This window comes from Mangifera indica, chromosome 8 (genome assembly GCF_011075055.1).
Source record: "Mangifera indica cultivar Alphonso chromosome 8, CATAS_Mindica_2.1, whole genome shotgun sequence".
Classification (NCBI taxonomy): Eukaryota; Viridiplantae; Streptophyta; class Magnoliopsida; order Sapindales; family Anacardiaceae; genus Mangifera; species Mangifera indica.
The window spans coordinates 12,008,624-12,024,702 of record NC_058144.1 but is presented as its reverse complement, the minus strand read 5'-3'; the positions used below and the strand labels follow the sequence as shown (position 1 = coordinate 12,024,702).

Genomic DNA, 16,079 nt, shown 5'->3' with positions numbered 1-16,079 from the left:
TTTTACAAATTTTTCTAAGTAGAAGTTTGAATAACTTGAAAATCAAATAAATAAGAAAGAAATAAAATAAAATGATAATAGTAAAACAATCGATTTTACAAAGATAAAATCACTCAAGCTGAATGACAAGTCTTTTAGGTTAAATACTAGAAGGAAGAACTTCAACAACCCTTTGGTGATGCAACTAATTTGGATTAGTAATGCCAAAAAAATTTAAGAGAAATAATTTGTTTTGAAACCCATAAAAACAAACAACAATAAAGCACAAATACTTGCCCAACACAAAAAATCCATAGGCAGAGGATGGAGAAAATTTCATTGCATACGAAAAAGATTACAAAATGTTTCTTTTTGGTCAAATCTCATAAGTGTAGCTCACTCTAATCTTGTGACATACAATCACTCATTTTATATTCACTTGTAACATAATTTTTGTATACAAACTTTAGTTAAAAGATATTTGTTACGTATTCTAATTTATCCCATGTTCATCAGAAGTGATAAATACGTTAAAATAGATCACTTGAGTTCATAAATCACACTTACCTTGTTTGATTAGACTAATTAGCAAGTAGAATCCTAACTATTGGATTCACTCGAATGTCTGATTTTGCTACTCTTGAAAATTCACCTTTAATATTTGCATTTCCTAAATTTAGATACCAATCACCTCTATACGCCCTAACTTTGTAAGAATCCTATTTTCTTTTTGCTTTTCTCTTTCTTTTTCGTGGTTAGTAATGGTGTTTAGTAAGTGGCAATCTTTTCATGCCAACCAACGCAAAGTCTTTGTTTCTTCCACTTTACTCACCACATTATCCGTAAGAGCTTATCTAAGCATATCGTCACCCTCCCAACTCTCTCCAAGACTATAAATAGGGCCCTGACATGCGATGGCAAAACGATCCACACAGCAGAGCTCCGCTTCACAAAAACCAAAAAAAATCCCGAACTCATTTACACTTTAGCATCAAAATCCAACCCAGAAACTCACAGGAATCAATGGCGACAGTGAAGAGAATTAAGCTTGGCTCACAAGGCTTGGAAGTTTCTGCTCAAGGCTTAGGCTGCATGGGGATGTCAGCCTTCTACGGCCCTCCAAAACCTGAGCCTGAAATGATCGCTTTGATTCACCATGCCATCAACAGTGGAATCACATTTCTTGACACTTCTGATGTGTATGGACCTCACACCAACGAAATTCTTCTGGGAAAGGTTCAATTTTTCTCTCTCCTTCTTTACTTTCTTGTGCGTTTTCCTGAATTTCTTCAGGCTTGACTTGATCATACACCAACTGGATATGGATAATGCACAGAGAATTTATGAAGTTTATGCTTTTATTTTGGTCTAATCGCGTATTTATCCGTGAATCCATGTGGTTTGAAAAGGAAGTACAAAAGGGTAGATGATGTGGTGATTTTTATGATGAATTCTTAATTTAGATGAGCTTCTTTGTCTTTGGACACACATCTTGACAGTTCAAAATCTCAAGTGATTCGGGATGCCCATTTATACCAATCATCTCTTTTGTACTTTGTCCATGAAGAATTGGTATATTTTTGATGAATTTTTAAGGCATATATATTACAATTCTGGGGAGCTCAGCGAAAGCTTAATTTGGTTTATGTTTTCACTGTGGCCTTGTATAGAATTTAAAAATTAATTGATTTGTCCTTTGATGTGAATTTGGGCAGGCTTTGAAGGGAGGTATGAGAGAGAGTTGAATTGGCCACTAAATTTGGTATCATCTATACAGATGGCAAGATGGAAATACGAGGTGATCCGGCTTATGTGAGGGCTGCCTGTGAGGCGAGTTTGAAGCGGCTAGATGTTGATTGTATTGATCTTTACTATCAGCATCGGATTGACACTAAAGTTCCCATTGAAGTCACGGTTTGTGCCTTACAAAATTTTTACTCTGTAGTGTTGTTAGACCGAAATTCATGTCTAGATTGTTATATGTGCACATTATGATGCTGTTATATCAATTCAACTAATTGAACAGCCAGCAGCTAACAGTGGTTACTTTTTAGTTTCTTACAAATTGATTGAATGAATGAATGAGAGTAGTGACACTGAAAGGGTTTTCTTCCTCTTTCTCTTGTTTTATATTGAAATTTACGGCACATACCCAAGCCTTGTGTCTGTTTAGGCGAGTGTCAATATGGTAGAGATCTGCCCTGCAGTGAAGAATGCCTTTTATGTCTGTTTTGTTAGTAAGACAAGGGAGATGATATAATAATTACAACTGTAACTGTCATTAGGAGTAAACTATCCATTCTAAGGGCACTCAGAGTGTGGTATTTGTTGGACTGTGGGCATCAATCTGTGTCAAATTTGGTCGTATTTTTTAATGACACTAGCTGTTTGTTTACATCAACAGTCTGAGTGCCCTGCACAACAATGCTTTGCCTTTTCCCTACATTTTGATTTGTTTCTTATGTGGATCACATCTTCTAAAGAAGCTTAATAGCTTATTCACTAATTTTTTGCTTCTATTTCTTCTGTGTGTTCAAAGATCAGGGAACTCAAAAAACTAGTTGAAGAGGGCAAAATAAAGTATATAGGTCTATCTGAAGCATCTGCTTCAACAATAAGACGAGCTCATGCTATTCATCCGATAACAGCTATGCAGTTGGAATGATCCTTATGGCCGCGAGATGTGGAGGAAGAGATAGTTCCTACTTGCAGGTAAAGCATTAATGGGGCAAATTATTTGCTGAGAGTTTAAAAAAAAAAAAGATATGAAAAATTACCATATGATTTCTAATGCACTCTTGCTGATTTCTCAGAGAACTTGAGATTGGGATTGTTGCGTATAGCCCTCTCGGACGAGGATTCTTTTCATCAGGGCCTAAATTGCTTGAAAACATATCGAAAGATGACAATAGACGAATTGTAAATAAAAACTCAGTTTTACATTAAACACACAGCACCACAGTTTGTGCACGGCCGGGCTAGTGGGGAAAAGGCTGTAATACTATTGTTGTTATCATGTAACCTGTCCTCTAACACAACAGATTTTGTATTTCAACTTTTGCAGAATTATCCCAGGTTACAGCCCGAGAATCTGGATCATAATAAAATATTATTCGAGCGTGTTAATGAAATGGCAGCGAAGAAAGGGTGCACGACATCACAGCTTGCGCTAGCCTGGGTTCATCACCAGCGAGATGATGTTTGTCCGATTCCTGGAACCACGAAGATTGAGAACTTTAATCAGAATATCAAAGCGTTGTCTGTGAAACTAACTCCAGAAGAAATGGCTGAACTTGAATCCATTGCTGCAGCAGATGCTGTAAAGGGTGACCAATATATGAGTGGCTTCGCTACCTACAAGAACTCGGAAACTCCACCGCTATCTTCATGGAAAGCTTTTTAAAGCCATGGACTTATCGACTTTCTGCACTTTGTCCGTTAAATTATTATGTTTAATATGAAGAAAAAGAAAAGGTTGAATGGGATGTTATTGTTTCAAACTAAATAAAGGAGGATTGATGCAAGTTTTAAGAATTGTTTTGGTGATCTCTCAATCATGTTTTGTTGAGTTCTCCATGGTTAACACCATTCAAATATTACTTTAAAATACACTTGATTACATCAAATATGTTATAGGAAAAAAATCTCTTATATAGATAACAGATATTTTACTATATCCTAAATCGGTTCGACATAGAGCGTTGAAGACTCTAAATATTATATATACTTACGAATTTATATTAAAAGAGTGTTTGATTTGAATAATGTTTTATTACCAAAATTAAAATATTGTGTTGAAGATATATTATCTAAACAATTAATAATATCAAATTTTGATAGATATAAATAATTATTGTATTTTGTTAGAGGTAATAAAAAAATAATAATATATTATTTTAATTAAATATCCTTAGGTTAAATTATGCAAAATCATTTTTTATGTTACTTATTATATTAATTGAAAATGAAGTTATTTTTATTATAAAAATTAATAAATAATAATATAATTATAATAAAATTAAGATTACTATAGTAATATTTTAACTTTTAATACCTAAGGTAAACATAATAATAAGAGTACTACTTATATTATCTGTTATATGTGAATTGGTGGTAGAAGATTATTAAAATCTTTTAATAATTATAAATTATAGTAATATAAGTAATAAAAAATAAATTGAGTAATTTTTATTTACCTCAACCAAACACCCCATATGGGTATTGATATTTGACATGTTATCATGAGATTGTGTAATTTAATTAATTATTTTATTTGTAATTCAAAATAATTTAATTACATAATAATATGTTAATGTGTTAATACTTATCTATTATCAAATGAAGTATTATTATTTTATACAATAAATTTTGAATAATGCTACATAAACTAATAATAAATATAAACACTATTATATATTCAAATGTTAAGATTAGGGTTGAGCTCGAGTTTCGTTCTAACTTGAGCTCAAATCAAACTTTTAATTAGTTTGTTGTTAAAACGACATTATTTTAATACATATTAATCAAAATAACATAATTATGTATCAAAATTTTTAACTCGCAGACTTGACAAGCTAAATACCCCAAAGCTCGGGTTCAAAAATGTTGAATTTTTAAGTTCAAACTCGTTTTGGCTTCATTTGAACTAAACTCGAGCTCGAATAAATTTGATTCGAATCCAACCATAGTTAAGATAACTATTTATATTACATGTCATATAATTATTGGTAATATAAGATTATCGAAATTTTTTATTACTTATATAAGTAATAAAAAATAGATTATTAAAATAATTTTTATCTATCCCAATAAAACATCGTATAAGGATACTAATATTTAACATATCATCACAAGATTATGTAATTTAATTATTTATTTAACTTTAATTTAAAATAATTTAATTATATAATAATACATTATCTTGATAATACTTTTCAATTATTAAACCAAGTATTATTGTTTATACAACAAACTTTGAATAATATTACATAAATTAATAATAAATGTAACTATTTACCCCTTCTTATATATTTTAGTTTTATTTTATTTTTAATTTAAATCCTTGCTAACAGATAGAAATATTATTAATAAATCTTCGGTTACACTAAGGATCCAATTGTACGAAGTACGATGGGCAATGCAAGAAACATTGACCCGATATTTCCAAAACACCCCTAAGTCTTTGTTTTTTCACTTTCGTCCCTATGCTATCCGTCAGAGCATACCTAAGCATATCGTCACCCTCCCAATTCACTCAAACACTATAAAAGGTGCCCTGCAATGCAGAGACGAAGCAGTCCATACAACACAGCCGCATTTCGCAGAAATATCTCAAATTCTTTTACCCTTTAACTTCAAAATTCAACCCAGAAACTCACAGGAATCAATGGCCACAGTGAATAGAATCAAGCTTGGTTCACAAGGCCTGGAAGTTTCTGCTCAAGGATTAGGCTGCATGGGGATGTCAGCCTTCTACGGCCCTCCAAAACCTGAGCCTGAAATGATCGCTTTGATTCACCATGCCATCAACAGTGGCATCACTTTTCTTGACACTTCCGATGTGTATGGACCTCACACCAACGAAATTCTTCTCGGAAAGGTTCAATATTTTTCTCTCTTTCTTTACTTTCTTGTGGGTTTTTTTTTTTTTTTTTGAGTTTCTACAGGCTCGAACTGATGTGAATAATGAACAGAGAATTTTATAAAGTTTATGTTTTTATTTTGTTCAAATCGCATATTTATCCATGAATCCATCTGGTTTTAAAATGAAGTACAAAAAGGTGGATTTTGGGGAGATGTATAGGATGATCTCATAATTTAGATGAGGTTCTTGATGAATTTTTAAGCCACATATAACAATTCTAGGGAAGTTACTGAAATCTTAATTTGGTTCATGTTTTCATTGTGGTCTTGTATAGGGTTTGAAACTTAACTGTTATGTCATTTGATGTGAATTTGGGCAGGCTTTGAAGGAAGGGATGAGAGAAAGAGTTGAATTGGCCACTAAATTTGGTATCAACTTTGCAGATGGCAAGAGGGAAATACGCGGCGATCCAGTTTATGTGAGGGCTGCCTGTGAGGCCAGCTTGAAGCGGCTAGATGTTGATTGTATTGATCTTTACTACCAACATAGGATTGACAGTAAAGTTCCCATTGAAGTCACGGTTTGCTCCTTGCAAGACCTTTCTTCTGCTTTTTGATTAGTGTTATTAGTCTGAAATTCGTGTTTAGATTGTTATATGGCACGCATCCGTGTTGTGTGTACTGGAGAATACTAGTACTCTTTTTAGGCTAGTGTCAATACGGTAGAGTTCTGGTCTGCAGCAAACAATACCTTTTATATCTGTTTTTGGGTAAGACAACGGAGATGTTTATGTTGTTTAGGTTTTCACTCCTCGATTCAAGAGGGGCTCAGGGTCGTTACTGGTAGCATCTGTAATCAGAGTGTAATTTTTGTCGGACTGTGAGCATCAATGGTTGAATTAGGCTGAATTTTTTATGAAACTGTTGTTTGTTTACACCAACAGTTTGAGTTCCCTGCATTGCAATACGCTGCATTTTACATAAATTTTGCTTTGTTCCTTGTATGTCTCACATCAGCTAAAACAGCAAGCTTATACACTAATTTTTTGCTTCCTTTCTTCTGCATGTTCAAAGATTGGGGAACTCAAAAAACTTGTTGAAGAGGGCAAAATAAAGTATATAGGTCTATCTGAAGCATCTGCTTCAACAATTAGACGAGCTCATGCTGTTTATCCAATAACAACTGTGCAGTTGGAATGGTCCTTATGGTCGCGAGATGTGGAGGAAGAGATAGTTCCTACTTGCAGGTAAGGCTTTAATGAGACTAGGTAATATATAAAAAATAAAAAAACAAATGATTTCTAATGCAATCCTACGGATTTCTCAGGGAGCTTGGCATTGGGATTGTTGCATACAGTCCTCTCGGACGAGGATTCTTTTCATCAGGGGCTAAATTGCTTGAAAACATTTCGAAAGATGATTTTAGACGGGTTTGTAGACAATAATACAACTTTTAGTGTTTGTATTGTATTCAACAAGTGTTGCAGCATGACCTCACTTTGTGCAGTGCAAACATTATATTTCAACTTTTGCAGCATTTGCCCAGGTTGCAACCTGAAAATCTGGATCATAACAAAAAGTTATTCGACCGTGTTAATGAAATGGCAGTGAAGAAAGGATGCACCACATCACAGCTTGCGCTTGCCTGGGTTCATCACCAGGGAGATGATGTATGTCCGATTCCTGGAACCACCAAGATTGAAAACTTCAACGAAAATATCAAAGCGTTGTCTGTGAAACTAACTCCAGAAGAAATGACTGAACTTGAATCCATTGCTTCAGCAGATGCTGTAAAGGGCGATAGATATACCAGAGACGTCACCACCTACAAGGACTCCGAAACTCCACCGCTATCTTCATGGAAAGCATCTTAAAGGCCTAATCAACACTTTCATCCACTTTCTGCAAGCCTACTAGTGTGATTTCACTTTATTTTGTTGTGAGGATAAGTGTGGTGAGAAATTACCGTGTTTGGTATGGATAAAAGCAGACTCTGCGATGTGTTTGCTGGAAATTAAATAAAGATGCAAGATCTCTTAATAGTGTTATGGTCAAGTCCCAGTAGTTCAGTAGCTGACTCGAGCTCAATCCTTACATAAACTCAATCGAGCTAAAGTCGTCAAGTAATATTCGGCTGATTCGCCCTATGGTCAACCCCTTTTTTGGTTTTAACCAAGGGGCCTCTAGTGTTTAACTCCCTTTCGATCACAAATCATACCTCTCAAAATTTCTTAACTTGTAGGATGATTGAAATAATCCCATCTAATCCACACCAAACCCAAGCAAGATTTAATTTAAACTAGAGTTGAGTCTAAAACAAGTCAACTTAAGACCAGAGAGTTAAAACTCTATCTTGATTCAAAATTAATTTAATTTTATATTCGATCCATACAAAACTAAATTAAACTCAACTCATTTAAAAAAAAAGAACTCAATCATTTACTTAAACTCGATTTATTTAATCCTAACTCAAATTCAAAATAGATTAGTTTGGATCAAATTCAACCCTAATTCTTGTATGTTAATTAGATAGCTAGATATCAACCTTTTGAAGTGGAAGATTAATTGCATGGCCTAACCTCCATTAGTGACAAACTCCATGACAATCAACTTCATTCAATCTAAATAAAAAAAAATGTTACTCATTCCTAAATTAAAATCACCAAAGCACATACTAATACATTATTATTAATACATAAATTATTATTCATTGTTAGTAAAAATAGTTTTATTGTTAATGAAACAGTGAAATTTCAGATTTCACTCATAAAGTTAATATTACTCTTTGAGAACGATGCCTTGAGAACAACAAACTTTCTGAGACAAAATAATATGATACAAATGGGATTACATAAGCAACAATAACTAGATTTCAACTTAAAACATTTCAGGTTTCTGCTATTTAGATCTCATGGCATTCAAGATAGTAAGAATCTGTCTCACAATGTTAAGTGGTAGCAGAGAGTCACTTCATAAGCTGCTTTATATCTAAGCTAATTGATAAAAAAGAGAAAAAGAAGTTTGAAAAATAAATAGGCTTTTTATGAAAAATAAATATACAATCATCTATATGGTTTCAGAACTATCTAATTTTAACCACTATAATTTCTAATTATTCTGTTCCTGCCTAGATAAAGCTACTTTTCTTCTTCCAACCAACGAATTTTTGGTACTAATGATAAAGTCTAAACAACCTCATCATCCAACATATTCAGTATATATAGTAGTTTCTTCCAAATTACCTGCTTTATCTGATTATTCATGACGAATCTACACACCGTGTTGCCAATAATGTAAACAGCTTGCCTTTGTCAGAAAGAGGAAAGCAGCAAGAAATGTTGCACAGGATGTATTAGTGTTTTCCCATATAATAATGTACATGTAATCTATGATGGATTCCTTTCTGCACCACTAGTTGACTGAACCGCTTTACTAGATACTCTTGAAGGTGGCCTATTGATCTTCTCGAGTAACCTACTGAATACTAATTTCACTGGTATGCAAGCTACTGTTGTCGGCCCAGATGACGCCGGTTTGAGCAATCCATTCATTTGACTAATTTTCGTATCATATAAGGTCCTAGAACTGAGACTCTGGTCAATAGCAATTGATGACAAAGTTCTTGTTTTTTGGCTAGCGGATAAGCTAACTTTCTTTGGCTGCTTTTTAGGAAACTTTTTATCCATGGCAGACTGGGGACTGTGTGACTAGCTCTTCTTAACCAAACTTTCCTTATGATTAAAATTTCCCATATTTTGTTTCTTGAACACTCTTCTGTCATCATCAAAAAAAGAATGAGTTTCAGCAGCCATGTCACCATTGGGTGATGATGATAAGTGAGATCGTGGGACCCGAAGATTAGTCCTCCTTGCAGTCCTCCAAGCTGGTGAAAGTGTTCTATCATGATCAATTGCTTCACTGCCATAATATTCATTTGCAGGAATAAGACAATCAGATGAACCATCTTCTAGTTTGTCAATTTGGAGTGCGTGCCCAATTATTGCCTTCCCATTTAATTTGCTCAACAGAGAAACTATCGGAACACGCTCTTTTGGATAGCTTGCTTGGACCTTCAGATCTACATCAACCAACATAGTTCGTGGCCTGCCAACAAAACCGTAGCGGCCAAAAAATCTCGGACTAAAATGCTCCACATGGCGCCCACAGTGTCCTCTGAAGGTGGGCTGATCTTCCCATGCCATGTCATCCCAATCAAGGATATTACGGCTGAAGTTATTTTGACCTCTTGTTGCAGCCCTGGGCAAATTTCCATATCCTCCATCCAACCCCACCATAGGGGAAAAGAAATCCCTATCATCAAAATCCACCTCATCAAGGGGGTCACTGAAATAATCCTTTCTCCGGAAATTCATACTTCCCCCCAATGCTCTGGGGGTGAAAGCAGCAATCTTTTCTTCCCGATAAGTTCTGCAAGTGGATCCATTAAAATCTCTTCTGTCAGCTGCCTCTGCCAAACTTTTAGTAATATTGCGGATATTTCTTTTGCCTTTCAACTGCCACTTAGAAACTGCTTCATTAGCAGAAAAAGGATTTTGAGGATGGACGTGAGATATATCACCAGATAGTGCTGAGTGATCATGCTCTTCACTGCTCACACTTGCATGTTCCTGTTCTCCTAGAGTTGGAGATCTATATTCAACTTTCCGAGGTTCAGCAGCACCTGAATTGTCAAGAAATTGGAGCAAATGAGCAAAACTTGGTCACCAAACCCAGAAGGCATGAGCAATAAGACAACAAAAGTAAACTGAATTGATCAGATTCCAAGACCTTTGTTAAAGTACCTAAAGTAAAATAGGTTTTCTTACAGAGATTGTATACTAAAATTGGGATGACTTGCTAGCGTCCAGGCAGTTATTGGAATCTTAAAAGCACAATGCTAACTACTGTATGCATAATAAGCCAAGTAAAACTTATCCATGCAACAGATTAAAATCTTCAAGCGGAAACATGGTTCATAATATGTTTCACAAAAGAACATGAGATACTCTGCCTCAAGAAGAAAAAACTAAATGAATGTGTTTCACAATGGCCACAGAGAAAATATTCAAATTTGACAAGACTTCAACACTGAAGCATATCTCTCAGACACCTAAACACAGGGTGAAGCACTATACAGACAAATTCCAATTACAAAACTATTACCAAATATTGAATTTTACGAAGGCCAAAGTGAAGAAAACCATTAAGGAACATAAAAAATATTAAAGTGGAAAAAAAGAATATTGTTAAATAGTTAAAAGCAATTATAAAAGTGTCTTTATGTTAGGCAATTGATACTTCCAAAGTGTCATGCACTTGTAACCCATTTTCATTCAATATACTGACTGTTTCAAAAACCTTCCAAACATTTAAATCATATTGCATTTGAAAAAGTATATGTACTAACACACACCTCAAGCATAATTTATGGAACCAAAAGAAGTTCCAAGAACTTTAAAGTGGTTTATCTCTAAACAATTTCTCCCCGAAATCCAAGTGCTACTACTGGAGTAAGAGAAATAAGGGGAAAGAGAATGCCAAAGATTTTTGTAAAAAGAAAGTGAGGGGTGATAGAGATAGAATACTTCTCTATTAGAAGACGGCCCTAAAGTGGTTTACCGGAGGAGAAGAAACGAGAGAGGAAAGAAAATGCCAAAGTTTTTTCACCAAGAAAGTGAGGGGTGATAGAGATAGAGAATTTTTCTATAAGAAACACAAGTAAACCACCAAGAACTACTGCTCTGGGTTAAACGAACACTAACTTAAAAACAATAGTGCTAGTTGGAAGTATTATACACAAAAATGACACTAGTAGAACATGATATATCATGGGAACGCATCCAAGTGGAGCATTTCTCAAAGCAACTGTCAAGACAAAATAAGCATGCCTAGATCTCATATAAGCTCTGTAAAAATATATACTAATTTAAATTGTTGAACAGAAAATACCAGAAAGTAAATGAACAACTGATCTTTGACTGTAAAATTAAACAACAGAAGACAATCACTTTCGTAATGGAGAAAATAACATCTATTGACAAGAGATAGAATTAGAAAAACTCAACCTGAAAGTATAGTCATCTCTTTATCAATATCAGGTTCAGTCTCAGATGAATCAGCCTCTGACTCAGACTCTGACTCTGACTCAGAAGAATGAGATTCATCATCTTCCACAAACCCTGAAGAGTTTTCTTCAACATGAATCCGAGGACCACATTCACTATCTTCAACCGGCAAAGTTGACATCTCAGTCTGGCTAGGAGTAATTTCTTTACAATCCAAGGTGTCATTAGAATCAGATGGCAAGTAAGCACATTTACTCCTCTTTGACCGGAAATTACCTCCCATTTGTGCCCCTCCTGAAAATAAGTACAACCAGTATTAGAGTCATGTGTAAGAAATGAGAGATTACTTTGAACAATATTTTCATTAGTCAACCCCTCATACAATGCCCTTTTTTACTGTAGAGAATTTTACCATTTGCAAGGTTAATTCTTCCTGCGCTAGGGTCGCCAGTAGAAGAGGTCTGCAAATTATTGTCAACTGTAGGTTTCTCTGGACCATCTGAAGCATCAGGAGAAGAAAGCTTCGGCTTTGGTGCCACAATTCTAAGCCCCAAGTCCTGCAAACCTCTCATCCTAGGTGTGACTTCAGAATGCTCATCTTCGAAGCTCGGTTGACTTTCATCTTTGGTTTTTTGCAAATTTAAAGATGTGTCTGTAGCCTCATCCTTGGGAGATGTTCCAATTATCTTCGAACTTTGATTTGATTTGGAATTCCCAGATTTTCCACCATGACCATCTGAAGCTCCTGAAGGTGAAACTATATTCTTTTTCAAAGAACCAGATGATTTACTTCTTACATGATCCAAAGTTGAATCTAATTTTCCTTGTTTCCTCAGCAAGTCCTTCTCCAGATCAAGTGCATGAAGAATAGCATCTTCACGACGTGCATATTTCTCTCTTTTCCTGGCAGGTATGCCCCGGCAGGCTTCAGCCCTTTCAATACAATCAGCAAATTCACCACATCGAAATGCCTTGACACGTTTGGATTTCTCCAAATTGTACCAATCCCTAAGGAAGACCAAACACTATATCTTACAAGTGAAAATACAGGGAAAATGTAATAGCTTGTAGATAGAGAAAATATAATAAAAAATTTGCTCAGCTGCACCATAGAAAAAGAAAAACCATACAATAGTATGTAAGATGAATGATTATATCTCCGTCAAACACTTGCTTAGATTCTTGCAATGGTACAGCTTGGAAAATTTTGGGAATGGAAAAGAGATTATTGTATTGTTATGGCAATATTGACCTGGGAAAAAGAATTTTACATTTAGAGAGGTTTGATTTGCAATTTGTATACAGTTCTTCATTTATAAAACAATGGACACAACAGATCTGAAGAAAACGCATTTGCCTTCCAACTATTTTCATAAACCAGTTCAGAATCAGTTATAATTCTAAGTTGTTTCTGTTAGCTTGTATCTAAAAATCCCGTATGTTATCCTAAATTTTGAACATTGTTCTCCAATCACACTCAATTCATATGTTCTTGCTTGGTCTCAGATTGACAAATTTGGCCATAAACCATTAAGGACACAAGCATATTACAGCTAGAAAATGTTTATGACGCAGCCCAATAATCTAAGACTGAAGAACCAACAAACTAGCAAAGATAGAGGTTAGCAAGCTTTCAAAATGCCATAATCCCACACCTCAGATTTAATAACAGTATGCTTATCTAAATATTTATAAAAACAAGAGACTTATCTAGACTAGTACGAAAGTTTACTTATGAACCCTTCACACAAAAAATGGTTACCAATTTAGCATCACCAGCACAGACTTTCCTGAATTGGCAAGAAGGTAATAATTGACGAATGTTTTTTAAACATATAATTGTGGAATGGTTGCTAGGAAGTTAGAGCCTTGAAAACAAATGAATCCAACCAAGAATGACAAGAAATCTATTTCCAAGATGTCATGTACGATTGAAACTTAAAGAGTCGTAGGCATACATAGCTAAAATAGCAAAATTATTAAAGGCGTATGCCTGTGCGCGACAATTTGTGGAAAATTGATTTCACTAGTGGATGAACATGTGGTGATTTAGCACAACTATCCATGGTGTAAAAAAGAAGATATCGATATCATGTACGCCCATAGATTAAACTCATATGACCATGCATGGTAGGTTAGAATTGTAGAATACCTTAGGGTTTGTTAGAGAAGATGAATAGTGAAAGGGAGATGTATGCTTGTGCACCTGATACATGCATCCCCCTTATATGCATGTACGCATGTGAGAATAAGGAGTGACCATACATGCTAATTAATGAATAGGTATACCCGTGCATTTGTAAAGGTCACATCTGTACCTTAATAGAATTAAAGGATGTATGCTTGGGATAACCTTGGGAGTGATCGTATGTCTATATAACCCTATGTACGCCTATGCATGGCCAAGCGTAAGCTTTTACATAGAAGAAAAAGTACTATTGTGATTTGGTTATGTACATGTCATACCAAAAAACGATTGATATGATTTTTATGATGAGTTAAGGCCTGTTACGGTATCGAGATGTGTCTAAAGGGTAAAAACATGAAAGGATACCTAGATGTGATTAAGAACCCAATTAGAACTAGATTGGACTAGAGTGAAGTTTGAGAAAGTTCCAAGTGATTAGGTATCGATAGAGATTTAAGCATCCTAATGAGATATGAGATAAGACAATACCTATTAGACATAAAAGAAGAGATTACAGGTTGATTTAGTGAGTACATGTGACCTAGGCATACTAATAGATAAGGTATAATCTTTTGATTGGTAGAAAGATAATTCCCAAGACCTTATGTTTGTCGATCAACATAGACTTACCAAGACATAAAGAGTTTGATAACGACGGTCTATAGATTGATAAGTCAAGATTGTGAGTCTGTTGATTAGCAAAAAAATAGAATAACCAAGACCAGAAAGCCTTAGCCTTAGAGATATTTCCAAAGATTCAGTTGAAATTTGAGAGCCTGAGTTGAGATAGAAATAACCTATGTTAGTAAAGAAAATGGATACAATTGATTGAGAGATTGTAAGGTAGATCATTCCTACTTACTGAGTGTTTTTTACTCACCTCTTTCCTTTGTATTTTGCAAGTGATAGAGTTAGAGGTAACAACGGCAAGACGACTAGATAGTGATAGAGCAGCATGCGATGGATGGATTCTTAGGCTCGATGAATGACCTTTAGATTTATGATTTTACTGATAAACTTGATTTATTATCGTACACATATTACTGTTAAGATTTGACTATATTTCATTATGTTTGGGATGATTATGAGACATGGTTTTTTTTAATTAATAAAGACTGTAATACCTCTCTTTAGATGTATAGCCATACCCAAAATATGCACTCAAAGAGACGTGTTAACTTAAAACTTTTCTCCAATTCTTAGAATAGATAATAAATGCATGACAATAAATAAATTCTCATATACCCAAAAGGCAACATTAATATAATTAATAAGCATCACAATTTACGTCAAATCCACATGTCTAAAAATCCAAAACAAACATAGTGCATAAGTACAACCACAAACAATACGTAAAGAACACACTAAATGATGAAAATGTCTTCCGCTCATGCAACATCTCAAACTAACTTGTTGGCTCTTCTACCACCTTGCTAGTCTAAGAACCTACTTGCAAAGCCATAAAAAAAACACAATGAGTGAAACGCATTCAACAAGTATATAACCTTTTGACACTTGACACATAACATAAAACATAAACCATAATTCTCAAGTGTTCCATTTCTAAATCCATCCAAAAATTTTGACACCTAGTACCCAATTCTCTAATGACGATGTCATCTTGGATGACTAATGTTAAACGATGTATATCAGCCTCCCAAATGTCAAGTGAAAGCATGAGACATCCTAAATGTCAATCATAAAGTGTACCCAGTACACTTACCAGTTAGACTTCAAGCTAAGGATACCTATCACAAGAGGAGTCAGACCTTGGGCCTCTCTCAATATCGCACAAGCATCTTGAACAGAAAGATGTTTAACGTAAGTGCATGCACAAGCATCCATGATGCTAAGGCACTTCGCGTCGGGGCAAAGTAATCAAACAGGTATCAAGGTCACTTAGACTAGTCTTAATGCTTTTACAATCACACTGTATATAGCTCAGTGGCTAAAATGAGATAATACATAGTCTCTCATTGTTTTACTCGAAATTACTCTGATTTGGCTCTTTCCTATCATTACATAATCAGGTATCCCATATATAATCTCTATTTCATATTGTCTTTGTTAGAGCCATAATATTCACATTTGTCTTTGTTAGGGCTTTATTATTATCATTCCTCACATTCATCACTCATTAGGGTAAATAGTCATTTTTCTAACTATATACAAGCATGACTAACTTCATGCATACTTATTTCTAAATTTCCCAAATTTACACAGGGATGTATTTTTCATACACAGGGGTATATCTTTCATACACA

The 16,079-nt window shown here is 34.7% G+C and overlaps 1 protein-coding gene and 2 pseudogenes across 1 annotated transcript; 2 read left to right on the top strand and 1 right to left on the bottom strand.

Annotated features, from left to right (window-relative positions):
* The first annotated feature begins 807 nt into the window (after positions 1-807).
* LOC123223071 lies at positions 808-3,513 on the top strand (annotated as a pseudogene).
* A 1,750-nt stretch (positions 3,514-5,263) lies between these two features.
* Positions 5,264-7,610, top strand: LOC123223072 (probable aldo-keto reductase 2). The gene is made up of 5 exons (XM_044646141.1): positions 5,264-5,578; positions 5,943-6,143; positions 6,637-6,809; positions 6,890-6,992; positions 7,098-7,610. The coding sequence occupies exons 1-5, from the start codon at positions 5,366-5,368 to the stop codon at positions 7,434-7,436; spliced, it is 1,029 nt and encodes a 342-aa protein (XP_044502076.1). The 5' UTR covers positions 5,264-5,365; the 3' UTR covers positions 7,437-7,610.
* Positions 7,611-8,442: 832 nt separating this feature from the next.
* On the bottom strand, positions 8,443-15,660 carry LOC123223984 (annotated as a pseudogene).
* Positions 15,661-16,079: the final 419 nt, after the last annotated feature.